The following is a 16,023-nucleotide window of genomic DNA, read 5'->3' on the forward strand; positions in this document are numbered from 1 at the left end:
ACTAGATGGCGCACTGTTGCATGAGGTTTTTAAGTATGGCTTTCAAAGTCTGTTATTACGGGCGTGAAAACAAAGTTTAGATTAAAATCATATTGAATACTCCTTAAAACCGTACCATAAAAATATCGAGCATGCCACAGTGTTGCATAGTATTGAAGTTTGTTGTTTCTTAGCAACAATAGACCTTTTAAGATTTTGTTGATTCTGTCAAAAGTAAAAATATTGAAAACACGTATCTTGTCTCAATATGTTTGTTTGTACATTGTATGATTGTGTAATTTGGCTTAAAAGCTCATTTAACTAGGTACTTTCTGTAACTGCAACTACGACCTCCAATTCATAGTCCCCGTTTTGTTTGGAAAAAAGGGAGGATATAAGTTTCCGAAAGACAAAACTGGCTCAAAACACAGACATTCATTGCCCCGGAACGCATATTTGCCATAATTAATTTCAGATATTGCAAAGTATTCACAAAATTATTCTAATTATAAATAAACCCGCGTAGCTCACCCAAAAACTATGAGATTTGACATTTCGGAGACCTTACGGTACACTAGCGCCTCTAGTGGCGAATTCATACGCGATAGCCCTCATTATCTTCGACTCCGTGGCTAATCGAAAATTAAAAAAATATGCTTTCCACCCTAGAGATGAAAACGTAATTTTCTACTCGGCTATCTACCCATGAAAATTAAACTTTCCGAACAGGAGAGATGAAAAAATTAATTCCACCAGGAGCGAGCGAACTCAGGACTTTGTCTGGGTGAGACACAAGAGGCCACTGATGGTCTGAAAGGTTAGGATACGAAAAAAAAAACAAATTGAATTAGAAGATTTCCGAATTCACTGAAATTGATTTGAATATTTTTTTAAATAGCTAAAGCTAGAACATAAACGAATAGAGCTTTAATTAAATCAAGTTTGGATTTTGTGCGCAAGCGCGTTTGTCGCTTTCCACTGTATAATTCTCGTCGTCGTCGAGTTGACAAAAATATCCATTACTGGTCGTAGAACTATTTAAAATTGTATTCCAAACGTCGCCAGATAAGTCGCCAAACCATTTTTATCGCAAAACTTTTTTTTGGTCTAGCGACCAACCACACACACACACACACACACCCACACACTTGTCAGACAATGTCGCTAAATTGGCAACACTTTAGAGCACCTAAAGGAACGTTATAATCTGTGGTTATCATAATGGCCGGTTCACATTACTCCAGTAAAACCATTCCAGTAGCATGATACTGTAGGGCTACTACGAAACTCAAAACTCGAAGTTCGTGTCGTGCGGTTCCTCTGACACATATACTATTTAATACGAGAGCGAGAGGGACCGCATGACACGCACTTCGAATTTCGTGTTTCGTAGTAGCCCTGCTGCGGTGCTGTGTACTAAATGTGTTGTAAAAGTGCTCGTGCTCGCACCGCACGCACGCACTCACAACAACACACAATATTCACGCTCGCTGAGTAGGTGATCACAGAAGCATACCGCTGCGTCCTGCGTTGAAATATCGGGAGCTCATTTAAAAGTAATTACGATCTACATCCTGTAACAAATACCGACTATGTTGTAATCTTGTTGCAATACGAAAAGTTAAATTGTTAAGTTAAGTTAGTTAGTAGTTAGTTAGGTTAGTGTTGTTAAGTTGTTAATCGGAGTTGTAGCTGTATGGGCTTAAATCCTTTCGCGTATCCCAGAAGTGAAGTAATAGATAACTTCATAATCATAGATAAGCGAATTAAAAAAAAAACAATGGTTGGCTTTGGTTTGTGTTTTCGTTTTCCACAGAGACAGAGTACTTTTTATATACTTCGTTTTAATTTTAATTTTATCTGATGTTATCATATTTTAATTTTATTGTTGTGAAAATTGTGAATCTGTTTTTGTGTGAGGCTGAGGCTTTATTTGAGAGAAGGTCTCGGTTATTTTTAAACATTAAAACACATAAACAGCAAGTAAAACACCATGCCAGCAATTGAAGCCGCTTTAAGTGATGAGGACTACATTATCACAAAAGCTAAAGAAGCTCAAAAATATAACATACATTCGGCTAAAGCATGGATGCTGACGGCCAAAACATTATTCCCAACCAACTTCAAAATACAATTCGAAGCATATTTGATGGAGAAACAATCCGGGAATGTGCAAGAAGCTGCTGAATGTTTCACATCATTGATGTTGTCGAGGCAAAATCTTTCTGATCTTCTGCCAGAAATCTCTGCAATCGCAAATGCTCTGAAATCTTCAGATTCAAGTTTTTTGAGCCAAATGTTCGACAAAATATGCCCTGACATACAATTAACAATACTAAAGACTAGCCTGGAAAACAGTGACGACACTATGGAACATTGCCGGTTATTAGTATTATTGTTGAAGAAATTCCCTCAGCTTGGTGTGGACAGTCTTGTAAAAACATTAATTAATGCAGACAAGTTCTTCAGTGACAATCGTTATGCTAGATTGTTGGTTGTTGAAACGTTGCCCCTTCTCAGCTCTTTAGAGTCTCCGAGACTTCTGCAGCGCTTACTAGTCAAAGCCATAGATTTCTACAATTCTTATGTTTATGATGAAGCAGAACATGATATATCAGATCCATGGCAGAGACTTTATGGTGTGTTAGATCTACTTGGAAGACAGCTTGGGTGGGATTCTTATCTTATAAACTACAACAACAGCTTGAACAAGGAATCTTATTTTCAAAAGCTTATGACGTTAAGGAACTGTGAAGACTGCCGTCAGCTACTGTACTGTGGTACTACTTTTTTTTTGAGGTCTCTTTATGAACAAAAGTCTCAAAAAGGGAACCATATTTTGATTGAAGCACTCTCAGATCCTGATGCAGTGCCAGTTAAGAGAAGGAAGATTGATATTGAGGTCACAGGAGTGTCATCACACCAATTCCAAGCAGCTGCAAACTGTTGGGAACTCCTACACAGTAATGAGGTTATATCTCGGGAGTTCATGAAGTTAGCGAACCAGTTACAAGTTAAACCATGGGCTGAAAGCTTTTCTGATGAGCTTGCTCTATATCAAGGAAGGTATGAAGAGACTAAGACAATGCAGGCTAATAATCTTGCTGCTAATATAATGAGGGTATCTGTTAACTTCTTCCTTAAAAAGTATGCTTTGTGTGTAGAGAGTATATTGGCAGCTTTGCCGCAGCTGCCATCAGTGGAGGGAATGTTGGAGACAGAGCTCATTGTTGGAGGCACCCACAGGCATCTTCATTTTCTACCCCTGACTAAAGTCGCTATTATGCATTATTTCTGCACATTACTCATAAGGATTCTGCTTAGTACAGGAAATAGTTCAGACTTGGTCTATGGTCACATATTAGTATTAATGCAGTTTGGATGGCCTCAAGAGGAAGCTGTTTTTATCAATATAATGGACATAATAAAGCAGAAGGGTGTCTTCCACTATCATTTGTTCACAGCATATATTATCCACATAGATATGTTAGAGGAGCTAAGTTTCATGTGGAATGATCAAGCCAATAATATTGCTTTAGACATTTTACCAAATTCACAACACCTGGGCCAAAGGAGGATTGGAACACGGGGTGCTGACAAAGGAGTGAAAGAAGACTTCAAGCAGGCCATGAAAGCCCAAGTTGCAAGAAGTAATGAGTCTGTCTTAAACCTTATGATTCAGTTTATAACTTCAGAGCGGTCATATCTTCTTCAAATATTATTATAATTTTTGTATGGGAGGGGTTAAATATAAAAAAAAAATAGTTTCATAATAAGACATTTTTATTGTAAGAGAGTAATTAAAATAATGCTAAAATATTACCTATATTATTTTTACTATGTACTTCCTTCATAAGTGCCAACGGCAAGCAAAAGATTGCGCCTAGTGAAATGTAAACTGGTGATAGGAGAATTTTTCGTAGCAAATGAACGCAATAAAAGCTTATCTTCTTTTTGTACACTATTATTTGCTGTATCTTCTACAGAGACTTCATCAGTAATTGCAGTAAAATCCCAAAGTTTGATGGTGCAGTCCAATGAACCTGTGTACAAAATGTTTAATGATTATTTTAGCATCTTTTAACAGGAAGCTATTAATGCAGATTTTAAAGAAGGATTTTAATGCTGTTTGCACCATCAGTTAAGAGAGTTTTTCACGGAATGCTTAAATTTGCGCTTGTTTTTATCGATACTAACGCAAGTCGAACGCAAAGAAGACGGCACGTTTTAACCTTACACACAATCCTTGCGTTTATATCGAGTCAGCAGGGCTACTAGGAAACTCGAAGTTCGTATCGTACCGTCCCTCTCGCTCTCGTATATATATATAGTATAAGTGTCAGAGGGACCGCACGACACGAACTCGAGTTTCGTAGTAGCCCTGCTGTCCTCCACATCCATCCGTCGCTCCCCCCTCGCTGAGGCGCGGTGCATTTGTTTGTATCGATACAAACGCGCGTTCGAAGTTCGTTCCAAATGCGATGTTTCGATACAAACGCGCGCTTGCAAAAAAAGTGTAAAATCTTCCAAAACGCACAAAGGACGCGCGCATCAAAGCAAGCAGTCAAAACACTTAACTTTTCTTTATTATTAAAAATTAACGATCAAGTAGCCTATATACACACTCGTAAATGTCTGAGATGGATATTCGCATTCCCGGATTTGAGAAATAGGATATTCGTTACGTCACGAATACGCATTTCAAATCTATCCGACTTCTGGAAGTAGGTTTTACTTTAAAGATTTGACCTAATCACAGCAAGTTAATAAAACTCAAAAATAATTGCCTGAGGCCAAGATGGTTCCGTCGCGGCTGAAAGCTAGCGAGTGCAGCGGTGCAGTGTGCGCGGGCGGCAACGCAGCCGCGGAGGCGCCCGTCGACAGGTCCCAGACCATCAGCTCCCCGCCCGCGCCGCCTCCGCCGCCTGACGCCAGCCATCGACCGCATATTGAGAATGCCAGCGTAAATATTGGAGACTGCAATAATAGTACATTATATTGCCTAAGTGCACTACAGATTGGATCGTTGAATGCAGGCAATGAAGGTTGCTATTAGTTCGGACTACATAGTATCGAGAGATCTGTTTGACAACTTTGACATTGTCCCACATTTGTGATTGGTTAGTTAAATAACTAAATTAGTCAATCGCAATCGCAAGCAAGACTGTAACCTCAAACAGATCTCACAATACGCCGTTGAACCGATTTAGATGAAATTTGAACCTTAGGAAGGACATTATGATAGTTTTTTATCCCGAAAAATATTTCCTGCCGGATAGTGCTAAACGAAACTCTACGCAGACGGAGTCGCGGGCAAAAGCTATAAGCGTTATAAGATCAATTGATGAAGGCTGGCACGAATGAATTGAACGAATAACATTTTTTAATCAAGTAGGTGCCCATTGAATCAACCTTTATTTAATTATGCGTCACAAAATTAAATTATTAATTTTGTGACCCATATTATCGTTAACCTATTTAATTCATTCGTGCTTACTTTTATACATCGATCTGTCCCACGTTCTTATTACATCGTAATAAGTCTGCGGTACATATTTCTGTAGCTTTGGATGTTTTTTTTTACAGTTGACTGTATCTTCCTTAGCGACAGTAATACCTTCAGGTAGGGAACCCTAAAAAAGCACTGCGTTTAAGAGGATAAGATAAGTTAGAACAACTTATACGCCTGGTCTGGCCTGGCGATAATACCTAATTAGGTATTATCGCTATAAAGGGCAACACACACAGAAAGCGTGCGCGGGTCGGGTCGTGTCCGCCGCGTGAGCCGCGCGGTTCGTTGTATTCACACAGAGAGCGGGCGCGGGCCCGCAGCGGCTATCAATGTTGCCAGTTTAGTGAGTTAGTCCCTAGAAGTGTCGACTTTTGCTAAAATCTTAGCGACCGCAAAAAAGTTTTGACGACAAAAATGGTTTATCAGGCGACTTTTGGAGTACAAATTAAAACAGTTCTAGAACCAATAATAGATACGACATTTTTGTCAACTCGAAACAGAATTATACAGTGCCGCGAGATATATGTGGAAAACGACAAACGCGCTTGCGCACCAAGGTCAAACTTTATTTACTTACTTAATTAAATCCAATTTATGTAATGATGGGCGATGGGTGAAATTTTTAAAAGTGGCTGATTTTTTTTATCGACAGGAATAAGCTTATACTAGTCAATGGAAAAAATATCAGATTTTTCTGTAGTGCCAATTAATTAAAAAAATAAAATACTTAGATTTTATTCTCGCCAAAATGAAATAGCTACTGCGCATGAATACGGTTTTTAGGGTTCCGTAGCCAAAATGGCAAAAACGGAACCCTGTTTCGCCATGTCTGTCTGTATGTCTGTCTGTCCGTCCGCGGCTTTGCTCAGGGACTATCAATGCTAGAAATCTGTAATTTTGCACGGATATATATGAAAACTATCCCGACAAAATTTTTTTGGGTAAGTACCTTCCATAGACGTAAAGTAGGGTTTTTTTTTCTCACCCAACCCTATAGTGTGGGGTCTTTTAAATTAAAACCATTAGGGGGTTACTAAGACGATTTTTCGATTCAGTGATTTGTTTGCGAAATATTTAACTTGAAAGTACAAATTTTCATTAAAATCGAGTTTTAGGGGTTTTTAACTTAAGCATTAGGGATAAATATTTTTGAGAGTTGGTATCTCTGCGCTCGGCCCGCGCGCTGTTTGTGACGATGGGCGACGGGCGCGGGCCCGCGCACGACCCGCGCCCGCGCCCGCGTTCTGTGTGAAGGCGTCCATATACCGCCATGCAAATACGCCCGTCGCGGGCCCGTGCACGACCCGCGCCCGCTCTCTGTGTGTGTTGCCCTTAAACGTATCGCTGTTGCTATATGAAATGTTCAACAGTACTAGGTATGTGCTTATACCGATTCACTGACCTTGTGTCCAGTCATAATCCGCACTTGGTTCCCTGTGAGGCAATCCCAAACACGGACCGTCCTGTCACTCGAGCCTGTAGCTATGTAGTTCGAGTTCGGGTGAAATTGTACACACTGAAAATTAAATCGGTAAAGTAATTTAAGAAGCGGTTTAAGAAAAAAAATTTTTTAAATAATAATAAAGCCGTGGTGGCTTAGTGGCTTAACCTATCGCCTCTCAAGCAGAGTGTCGTGGGTTCGAACCCCGGCACGCACTCTGAGTTTTTCGAAATTCATGTGCGGAATTACATTTGAAATTTACCACGAGCTTTGCGGTGAAGGAAAACATCGTGAGGAAACCTGCACTAACCTGCGAAGCGATTCAATGGTGCGTGCGAAGTTCTTGTTCTGAGAGGAGGCCTGTGCCCAGCAGTGGGACGTATATAGGCTGGGATGATGATGAAAATATTAATAATTAAAATAATACTAAAATAAAATAATAATTATGTAACTTGATAAGGCTGCATATCTATGCATATAATATGCTTCTAAACGTTGAGCCGTACAAGCTCATGCCACTGCGGCAAAAATACTTTGATATATCTATACCGCATGGCGGCATAGTACGGCTTAAGGTTTAGAAGCATATTATTATCTTGATCCCACTATCGCTACGATCCGACAGACTATAAAATACCTACTAATATTATTAATAAAATGTGAAAGTAACTTTGTCTGTCTGTTACCTTTTTACGTTTCAAGCGCTGAACCGATTTAGACGAAATTCGGTATGGAGATAGTTGGAGTCCCGAGAAATACTTGCTACTTTTTATCCCGGAAAAATGCTTAGTATTTAACTATCCATAGACGAATAAGCGACTTCTAAGCAGAGTGAGTCGCGGGTAACAGCTAGTTTCTTATACTTTTTACTAACTGTTACGATGTTGTGGAGGGGAAAAGCGGAATAGTATAAATCTATTTATTTCTTACATCAACGTCAGCGAGATGACCGGCGAATATCCTCAGAGGCTGGTGATGATCGGTGGCCCAGAGGCGAGCGGTGCGGTCGTGGCCGGATGTCGCGAAGTAATGTCCGTGGGGCGACCACCTTACGTCCCAAACGGGCCATACGTGGCCCCTGAATGCGACCAAACATGTCCAACATTGCAAGGACCACAACCTCACTGCAAAATTCAACAATAAATAGGGCATTTTTATGTGATTTAACTTGTCTGAATTGTGTACAGAAACTTCACTCTTGAGAATGATTATTCAGATATTGAATTATAGCACAAAAATTATGAATTTAATTTCTCAGTTTAACTTTATTATAAAAAAGTGTGTAATCCGTACCCGTTGCGTCTTCAGAGCAGGACAGCAGCATTGTCTTAAATGGATCAAACGAAACCTTGAACACAGGGCCCGAATGCCCAAACAAAGTACGACAAGCATCTCTATCCCTTTCCTCCATCATTCTCACTAGTACATCTCCTGCAATTTATAATATTCGTGTAACATGTTGAAAAAAATAGAGCTAAATGAGGTAATAAATACAAAATCTTCAACCAGTACTATTTACCTGCTTCTCTGTCAATGTCTTGTAATTTGTCGGCTGATTTCATACCACGTAGCCTCACAGGCGTGAGAGTCCATACCTGAACAAACATTTTGAGACATACATTTTGTCCATGAATAACAACAGACAGTAAGAAATAAGTCACGTCTTAAATCGAGTTTAGCTCGACATGTTTCGGGCTAATTCGTAGTCCTTCTTCCTAGGAGCAACGCGACAACAACACGCGCACTGCGCGTCGCCGCTCTGCTCGCGCGACTACCCGGTGAAACTGACTCCTAGGAAGAAGGGCTACGAATTAGCCCGAAACATGTCGAGTTTAAGACGTGAGCTATCCGTTACAATATCATTTAATATGAGTGAGTCTCGCGGTAGTGTCATGTTCAAAACGACAGTAACAAGTTTTAAAAGAGGTTACCTTTATAGTTGAGTTATTAAAGCCAACAGCCAATAAAGTAGAGTCGTCACAGATGTCGGCGCAAGTGGCGGTGTGACCGCTGTTCAGTAATGTATAGAAGCATATGGACGGCAAACTTTCTGGTCCAAGTTGTACACGCTTGGCTGCCTCTCTCAGAGCTTTGCCTTTTTCAATTTTGTCTGCTTCCTTCCTGTGAATTCAAATACGTCATGTAAATACAGAGAGCACAAATTTTATAGAACGCAATCCTATCGAGCGTGTGGCTCGAAACTATAGCATTGGTTAGATAGAAAATGATTAAAACTCAGCCAGAGTTGAATTTTAGGCATTTTTTATGTGATAGGGGGAAAACGAGCAGGCGGGTTATATAAGTTGAGTTATGGATGCGTTGCCGGCTCTTTGAGGAAGGGTGGGTTCATAAAAACAATTTCAACCCCATCTTAAGCTATTAAATTTGCTGTTATTACCAGCTGGAGCTGCAATAGTGAACACTATTGGTAGATGCAACTTTACTGATATTTGTCTATGATTTCTGTAAGCAGAAATTGATGTGGAATAACTTACAGTTCAGGAAGGGGGAATCTGTCATTCGGAGGCGCATTAGGATCTGACTTAGGTTTTTTCATAAATATGTTGTCTTTTTTGGCTTTTTTCTTTTTTGGTTTGTCAGGAGTTTCTTCCGTTTCCTCTTCATCTTCGGTGGGAGCAGGAAGCACTTGTATATCTGGTTCCTTAAGAAGCCCATAGAAGACTTTTGCTCGGTTCTCTATATTAATTAACAAAAAAAGCAGCATTTTACACAACAACCAACCAATAATTTATACAACAGAAGTAATGAGTACTCATTGAAGGGTCTTTTTTTTTCTTCTATTTTTTTTTCGAGGCTTAAGTGCATTAGTGTGACTACGCCAGCCTCATTGAAAGACTCGATGTCCACATTCATCAAACACTCCTATTGCGATGTCTAGATTATCCGGCTACAAAGGAGTGCTTGATAAACCTGTAAATTCGTACTGCATCTTCCAATACCGGACTACTCAAAATAACATTCACTGCACCATTGAACAGGTCCAAATCACTCAACCACCTCTCGCGGATATCCTTCGTCAATACACACTCCACCAAAACATGTATTAAGTCCTCAATCTTATTACAATCCGTGCACATGGGGGATTGAACTACTTTCATCATATATTTAAAAATTTATTCAATGGAACATGTCCTGACCGCACTCGAAACGCCCACACAAGTAAATCCCTGGGGAGGCTGGCACAATCGAACCAGGGCACCCTGAAAATTTTGTTCTGTATTGTGTTGTACCAGATACCTTTTGTTCTTGATATCAAATTGAATGACTCTTGCCACATATCTAAGCATTTATTCCTCGCAAGTGTCATCAATTCCTTACCATATGGTTTACATAGGAGTTCCATGCCATCTGTCACTGCCGTTTTAGCCACTCTATCAACTTGCTCATTACCTGCTACTCCAACATGAGACGGTATCCATTGGATAACCAATGGAAAACCATCAGAGCGCAATCCGTGCATAAGTTTTAAAAGCGCACTTTTAGAAACGGATAGTATTAAGACTTGTTTTTTTCCAATGGATTTAACATAGATTAGTGCTTCATACATCGCTACTAGCTCCGCTCTCATAATGCAAATATCTGGATGTAATTTAAACTGTTTACAAATATTCAATTGCACATCCAAAAAACCGGCTCCAACGCCATTAGTAGTTTTAGATACGTCTATAAACAATTTATAGAAAGCCATGTAATCTATTGATATCATTTCGAGCACAGTTCGCTTTAGGTAGTCTGGTGGTATGTGTCTCTTTGGCCTGGTGACAGAGGCAATGCTACACTTTATACAAGATTCCACGTCAATGTATGAAACCCACGTGCCTACTAAATACAAATACAATATGTCGCTTTTGTGAATATCCCAGTCCTTAAGCAAATTATGCACAGTGACTAGCATAGGCTTGGTTTTGTTGCGCCAGTTACTCATCTTACACTGATCAGACAACTCCTGCAAAAGCTCCAAGACTAAGTCATGTGATGCAGCACCAACCCGTAGCCAGTACCTTGATGCGAGCCACTGTCTATGGACAGACAATGGCGGCAAACACAGTTCATTCTGCATCTCATGGATTGGAGTGCTGCGAATAAAACCTCCACAAACTCTCATGGCTAAGTTCTGCAGGACGTCTAACCTTCGCAAATGAGTGCTAGCGCTTGAACCAAATAAGATGCAGCCGTAATCAGTCCTACTTCTAATTAAGGATATGTACAATCGTCTTAGGTGGGATGGATGAACCCCCCACGCGCCACGGGCAAGAACTTTTAAGATGTTAAGGTATTTAAAGGCACAGGTCACTTTAATATGCAACCCCCATCGAAGGGTGGAATTCAACCACATCTCAACATATTTCACCTTTTTAACTACATTTAAAATACTGTGGTTAAGTCCTCTCTATGTTATCAAAATTTGCTCTGCTGAAAACACAAACATTTGATTTCTTTTCTGACAGTGAGAGTCCCATCTCTTTTAGTAACTGTGTCACTATTTCCAAATTGCAATTAATGTTGTCTATCGCGGAACTTAAGCTTCCATCTACTACCTTATATAAAACAAAATCATCGGCGTATTGTGATATTGAGACAGAATTTAAGCTATTACAGACATCCATGGTCACAATGTTGAAAAGAAGAGGCGAAAATGGATCTCCTTGAGCCAAACCTATGTTTGCATGTCTTTCTGTAACATCACCATTCCTAGTAAGGAGCTGAAGCGTTCGATCTGATAAAAAATTCCATATGTAAGTGCAAATCTTTTTGCCTGCTCCAATAGCTTCTAACTTCCTCACAAGAAAATTTAGATTTACATTGTTATAGGCATTTTCAATGTCCAGAAAGCACGCTATCACTGGTGTTTTTCTAGAAAATCCTACTTGCACAGCTAAGACCAATCATACTAAATTGTCCAGACAAGACCTGGATCTCCTAAACCCTATAGTTGACGATGAAAAAAGACTGCTTTTCAACAAACCATTCCAGACTTTTCATAATGATATAATGGAATATTTTGCATGGGCAAGAAATCAAAGAAATAGGTCTCAATTAATCTGGTTGACTAAGTTTTGGTATAGGTACCATCCTTATTATTTTCCATTGTACAGGAACCTCCCCAGTCATCATTGAAGGGTCTGTTTCTAACAAGACATTTAAAAGAAATAAGATGACTAAATAGTTATAAAGCGCTTAATGGTGTTATTTTGCTGTCATCGATACCAATGTTGCCACCCTGGCAACATTATGGCAAATGTTTTTGGTACGTAGAGAGAGGCCTTTAAATAGTCAAATCGTATTTTTTTCTGTGGTGTCTCAAACTTTTATCATACAATTGAAAACAAATTTACCATTTCTCGGGGCTTCTCCGAGAAGGCTGCCAGAGCTGGCTCTGACCTGAGCTAATGTTCTTCCTGGCCCATCATGGATGTCAATTTGTACATGGTTGTTGATAATGTTTATAATAACTGTAGAACTCTTCTGCTCTTGTAAGTAACGCTTGAGTTGTGTTGATGCATCTCTTGACATCTGCACAACAAACTTGTTGGTGCTGTAATCACAAATGCATGGTAATTGATGTTTCTTAGAGGCAAAAAAGTGGTACATTACACAGATTCATGCTTAACCTCCAAGTCTTGCCTTTTGTAAACATATGCAGTTAAATAAGACTGAACTAAACCGGACCGGACTGGACTGAGTTAGATAAGACTGGAACTTGGAGTGTTATAATTTTTAAAATTATTAAAATAAATTTCAAGTTCTTATTTCACTGATTTTTTTTTAACAACACATAGTACATTCACATCACAGTTATTCTAACAATTAATTTGTACTTTATGACATAAGTGAGTACTTACAGTAAAATTGAATAGCAAAAGTTGTATTAATTTCTTATGATTTCATGAAATCATTACAAGTAAATGAGTAAAAATTAAACTTATTGAAATGTATAAGCAGTGCGAGTGAAAAAAAAAAAACTAAAATTATTAAGATTGGTTTTTTGGAATCTTTTTGTATTTTTTATTTCAATTCCAAATTTTTACTTTTACGGTCATCCCGTAAAACCGTATTTGAAATTACAAACTGAAATATAGATGCACAGAAAAAACAGAAAAATAAGACCATCACTGGGAATCGAACCCAGGTCCTCGGTAATCCGTACCGCGTGCTATACCGCTACACCACTGATGGTCAACGGTACCGACACGAATTTCCCTATGCACCTCATATCTCAGCTTGTGTTTCTTACTTAGTCACTTAAGCAGCGACGCTAGCGACATCTATGCCTAAAAATTTGGAATTGAAATAAAAAATACAAAAAGATTCCAAAAAACCAATCTTAATTTGATTGCTTAGAAACGATCTCTTGTCCGGGTGAGCAGTTAGTTACAATGGAATGCCGAAAAAAGTTTGTGGGCTTACGGCATAGATGTCGCTAGCGTCGCTGCTTAAGTGACTAAGTAAGAAACACAAGCTGAGATATGAGGTGCATAGGGAAATTCGTGTTGGTACCGTTGACCATCAGTGGTGTAGCGGTATAGCACGCGGTACGGATTACCGAGGACCTGGGTTCGATTCCCAGTGATGGTCTTATTTTTCTGTTTTTTCTGTGCATCTATATTTCAGTTTGTAATTTCAAATACTAAAATTATTACCTATAGATCTCAGCCAGCTCATTGCCTTTTACTTGTTCTTTGCTCTTGATAAATGACAACTTTTTCAGGTCATCTTGATAATAGTCTTCCTGGTCAGGGCCAAACTTCTCCAAGAAATTGACAGCATGTTCGTTGTGGTCATACAAAATTAAGATCATGTACATGTGAGCAAACACTGGATACAGAAGTGTTGAAAGTTCATGCTGGAATAAAAAGGTAATAATTATTATTTTTTATTGAATTGATTCAGCTCAGTGATAACAACGTAAGTACAGCCATATTGTTATTGTGTTGTACTGAAAATACATACAAAAATATTTTTTTCTACCAAATAAGAGGAAATAAAACTCCACACAAATTAAGACAGTTTTTTCTTCTACATCAACATTAAAAACTTGTCAGGTTCGCGTTCTTAAGCCGCATTCACATTTATCTGTCATGTTGTGCTGTGATACTCTCTGTCTCTCTCTCTCTCTCTCTCTCTCTAATAGGTTGTGATGCGAAACAACACAAGCCGTCACAAAACACTGCATTAGATAAATGTGATTCAACCATATAAAATGTATTAAAATGTAAACCAATACCATTCTGATGCATCACAAAACAACACAACAGATAAATGTGATGCGACTTTACTTTAGTCTAGGTTAGTTTTTGTAAATGTGATTTTACAATTACTGTGAATACTTGTATTACATTATTATAGGTAAACATTGATACATAAACATTTGACATAGATGGAATCATGTCACAAACAAAAGCTGCAGTAGTTGTACTGCCCTCTTAAAGGCAATATCACATAAAAAACTTTTCTTGTGTTATTTATTCCTTCTGGTGTAGAAAGTACATGATGGTATAAATACCTCAAACTTTTGGATGGCAGCAAAGTAAAGCCTGTAACTGTAAGCCTGTAATCTATGAATAAGATAGACTAAGTATTTTTGTTCTACAGCTGAATTACCTTGTAAACATCCAAAGAAGTTTCTATAAACTTCTTTAAGCTGTCATAAGCAAACTCGTAACTGTATGGATCACTCTCAGTGTGATGCGCTGTGAGTATGCTGGCAAGTTCCACTTCAGGCAAGTCCAAATTTTCAATTTCGGCATCGCCTAAACTTGCCTCTTTTCGAAGTATCTCTTCAGTACCCTAAAATTTATATAAATAATAACAAAGACAATACCAAACACCAAGCAAATTTAACTGTAAAAATGTTTGTTACCTTACCTTAAGATTATACTTTCGAAGCAGTTGTAATACTGCTAGGAGAGGTGTGGATTTTTCTCCCATTTTTGTATTCTTGTACTAGTTGCCTATATATGTATATCGTTCTATCTATATTAAATAAAGAATTATTATTGATTTCATATGTACGTTAAATGTTTATATTACGGACTGCATCAAAAAATCGCTAAACGCTTGACTGACAGACATGACAACCACACTTTTAAGCATAGACTAGACATGGGTAATCTCGACTCCGATAAGAGATTGATTCACTAAATCTAGCTCCGGTATTGGTACCGAATCCATTTATCGACTCCGACTCCTTCATTGACTCCAGCAAAGCTACTACGAAACTTGAAACTCGAAGTTCGTATCGTACCGCCCCTCTCGCTCTCGTATTAAATAGTATAAGTATCAGAGGGATCGCACGACACGAACTTCGAGTTTCGAGTTTCATAGTAGCCCTGCTGCTGTTCTTTCGAGCGATTTTTAGGTTGTCTACGGCCGATCCGGCTCGGTTCGGTATCTACCTAAACCTAGGTACTGCAGGGCTACTACGAAACTCGCAACTCGAAGTTCGTGTCGTGCGGTCCCTCTGACACTTATTACACTATTTAATACGAGAGCGAGAGGGACCGCACGACACGAACTTCGAGTTTCGTGTTTCGTAGTAGCCCTGCTGTACTGAAGTACTGATTCGTCCTTATGACTCTTTTGAATCTGTGATGTGAGTCACTTCGGATATACTTACTACTGGAGAACTGGCTCCGGGGAGCGGCTCTGAAATTGATATCATACTATCCCTCTTCCTCTCGTAATAAATGCTATTAGCGTGAGCGGGACGGCACATATCCGATCCGATCCGTAATTGAACGAAAGTGAAGTGAGTGCTGAATCGCCGATCGCGAGTCGCTCGATCCAATAGGTTGGTCGGAGTTAGTAACTCCTCCGTTTCGTCGTTCCGTTTTTGCCATTTTGGCTACGGAACTCTAAAAACTGTTAATTGCAAGCTTCATTAGGTACTCGTAGAACCAAGAGACATTTATTTGTAGGTGGTTAAATTACCCTGATTTGTTACTTTACCGCGTTCTTGCGCGATTTTCATGGAAATAAGATTAATGATTGCAATTCTATGGAAATCTGTCTGTCATATAACATCATTTATCATGAGCATAGGTAGATATATCAGCGTTAATCTAGTTGA

At 39.0% G+C, this 16,023-nt stretch overlaps 2 protein-coding genes across 2 annotated transcripts; one reads left to right on the forward strand and one right to left on the reverse strand.

Moving 5' to 3' along the window:
- Positions 1-1,756: 1,756 nt before the first annotated feature.
- IntS10 (integrator complex subunit 10) lies at positions 1,757-3,730 on the forward strand. The gene has a single exon (XM_074085644.1). It carries the CDS (start codon positions 1,973-1,975, stop codon positions 3,704-3,706), a length of 1,734 nt encoding a protein of 577 aa, XP_073941745.1. The 5' UTR covers positions 1,757-1,972; the 3' UTR covers positions 3,707-3,730.
- Positions 3,731-3,744: 14 nt separating this feature from the next.
- Positions 3,745-15,231, reverse strand: Taf5 (TATA-box binding protein associated factor 5). The gene is made up of 12 exons (XM_074085643.1): positions 14,820-15,231; positions 14,556-14,741; positions 13,595-13,797; positions 12,290-12,489; positions 9,428-9,629; positions 8,864-9,053; positions 8,452-8,527; positions 8,226-8,363; positions 7,863-8,056; positions 6,894-7,007; positions 4,767-4,956; positions 3,745-4,022 (listed from the first exon to the last, which is right to left on the reverse strand). The coding sequence occupies exons 1-12, from the start codon at positions 14,880-14,882 to the stop codon at positions 3,817-3,819; spliced, it is 1,962 nt and encodes a 653-aa protein (XP_073941744.1). The 5' UTR covers positions 14,883-15,231; the 3' UTR covers positions 3,745-3,816.
- Between the last annotated feature and the right edge of the window lie 792 nt (positions 15,232-16,023).

The sequence above is a fragment of the Choristoneura fumiferana genome, chromosome 3 (genome assembly GCF_025370935.1).
Source record: "Choristoneura fumiferana chromosome 3, NRCan_CFum_1, whole genome shotgun sequence".
In the NCBI taxonomy this organism is placed as follows: Eukaryota; Metazoa; Arthropoda; class Insecta; order Lepidoptera; family Tortricidae; genus Choristoneura; species Choristoneura fumiferana.

Bases quoted from the DNA above. Each gene is read 5' to 3' on its own strand.
- IntS10 (XM_074085644.1), top strand. From the start codon at position 1,973: ATGCCAGCAATTGAAGCCGCTTTAAGTGATGAGGACTACATTATCACA.
- Taf5 (XM_074085643.1), bottom strand. From the start codon at position 14,882: ATGGGAGAAAAATCCACACCTCTCCTAGCAGTATTACAACTGCTTCGA. The intron at 13,798-14,555 runs GTAATTCAGCTG...TTTTTATTCCAG, and splicing joins CTTCTTTGGATGTTTACAAG to CATGAACTTTCAACACTTCT. The intron at 4,957-6,893 runs GTCAGTGAATCG...CTATTATTGCAG, and splicing joins GGATTATGACTGGACACAAG to TCTCCAATATTTACGCTGGC.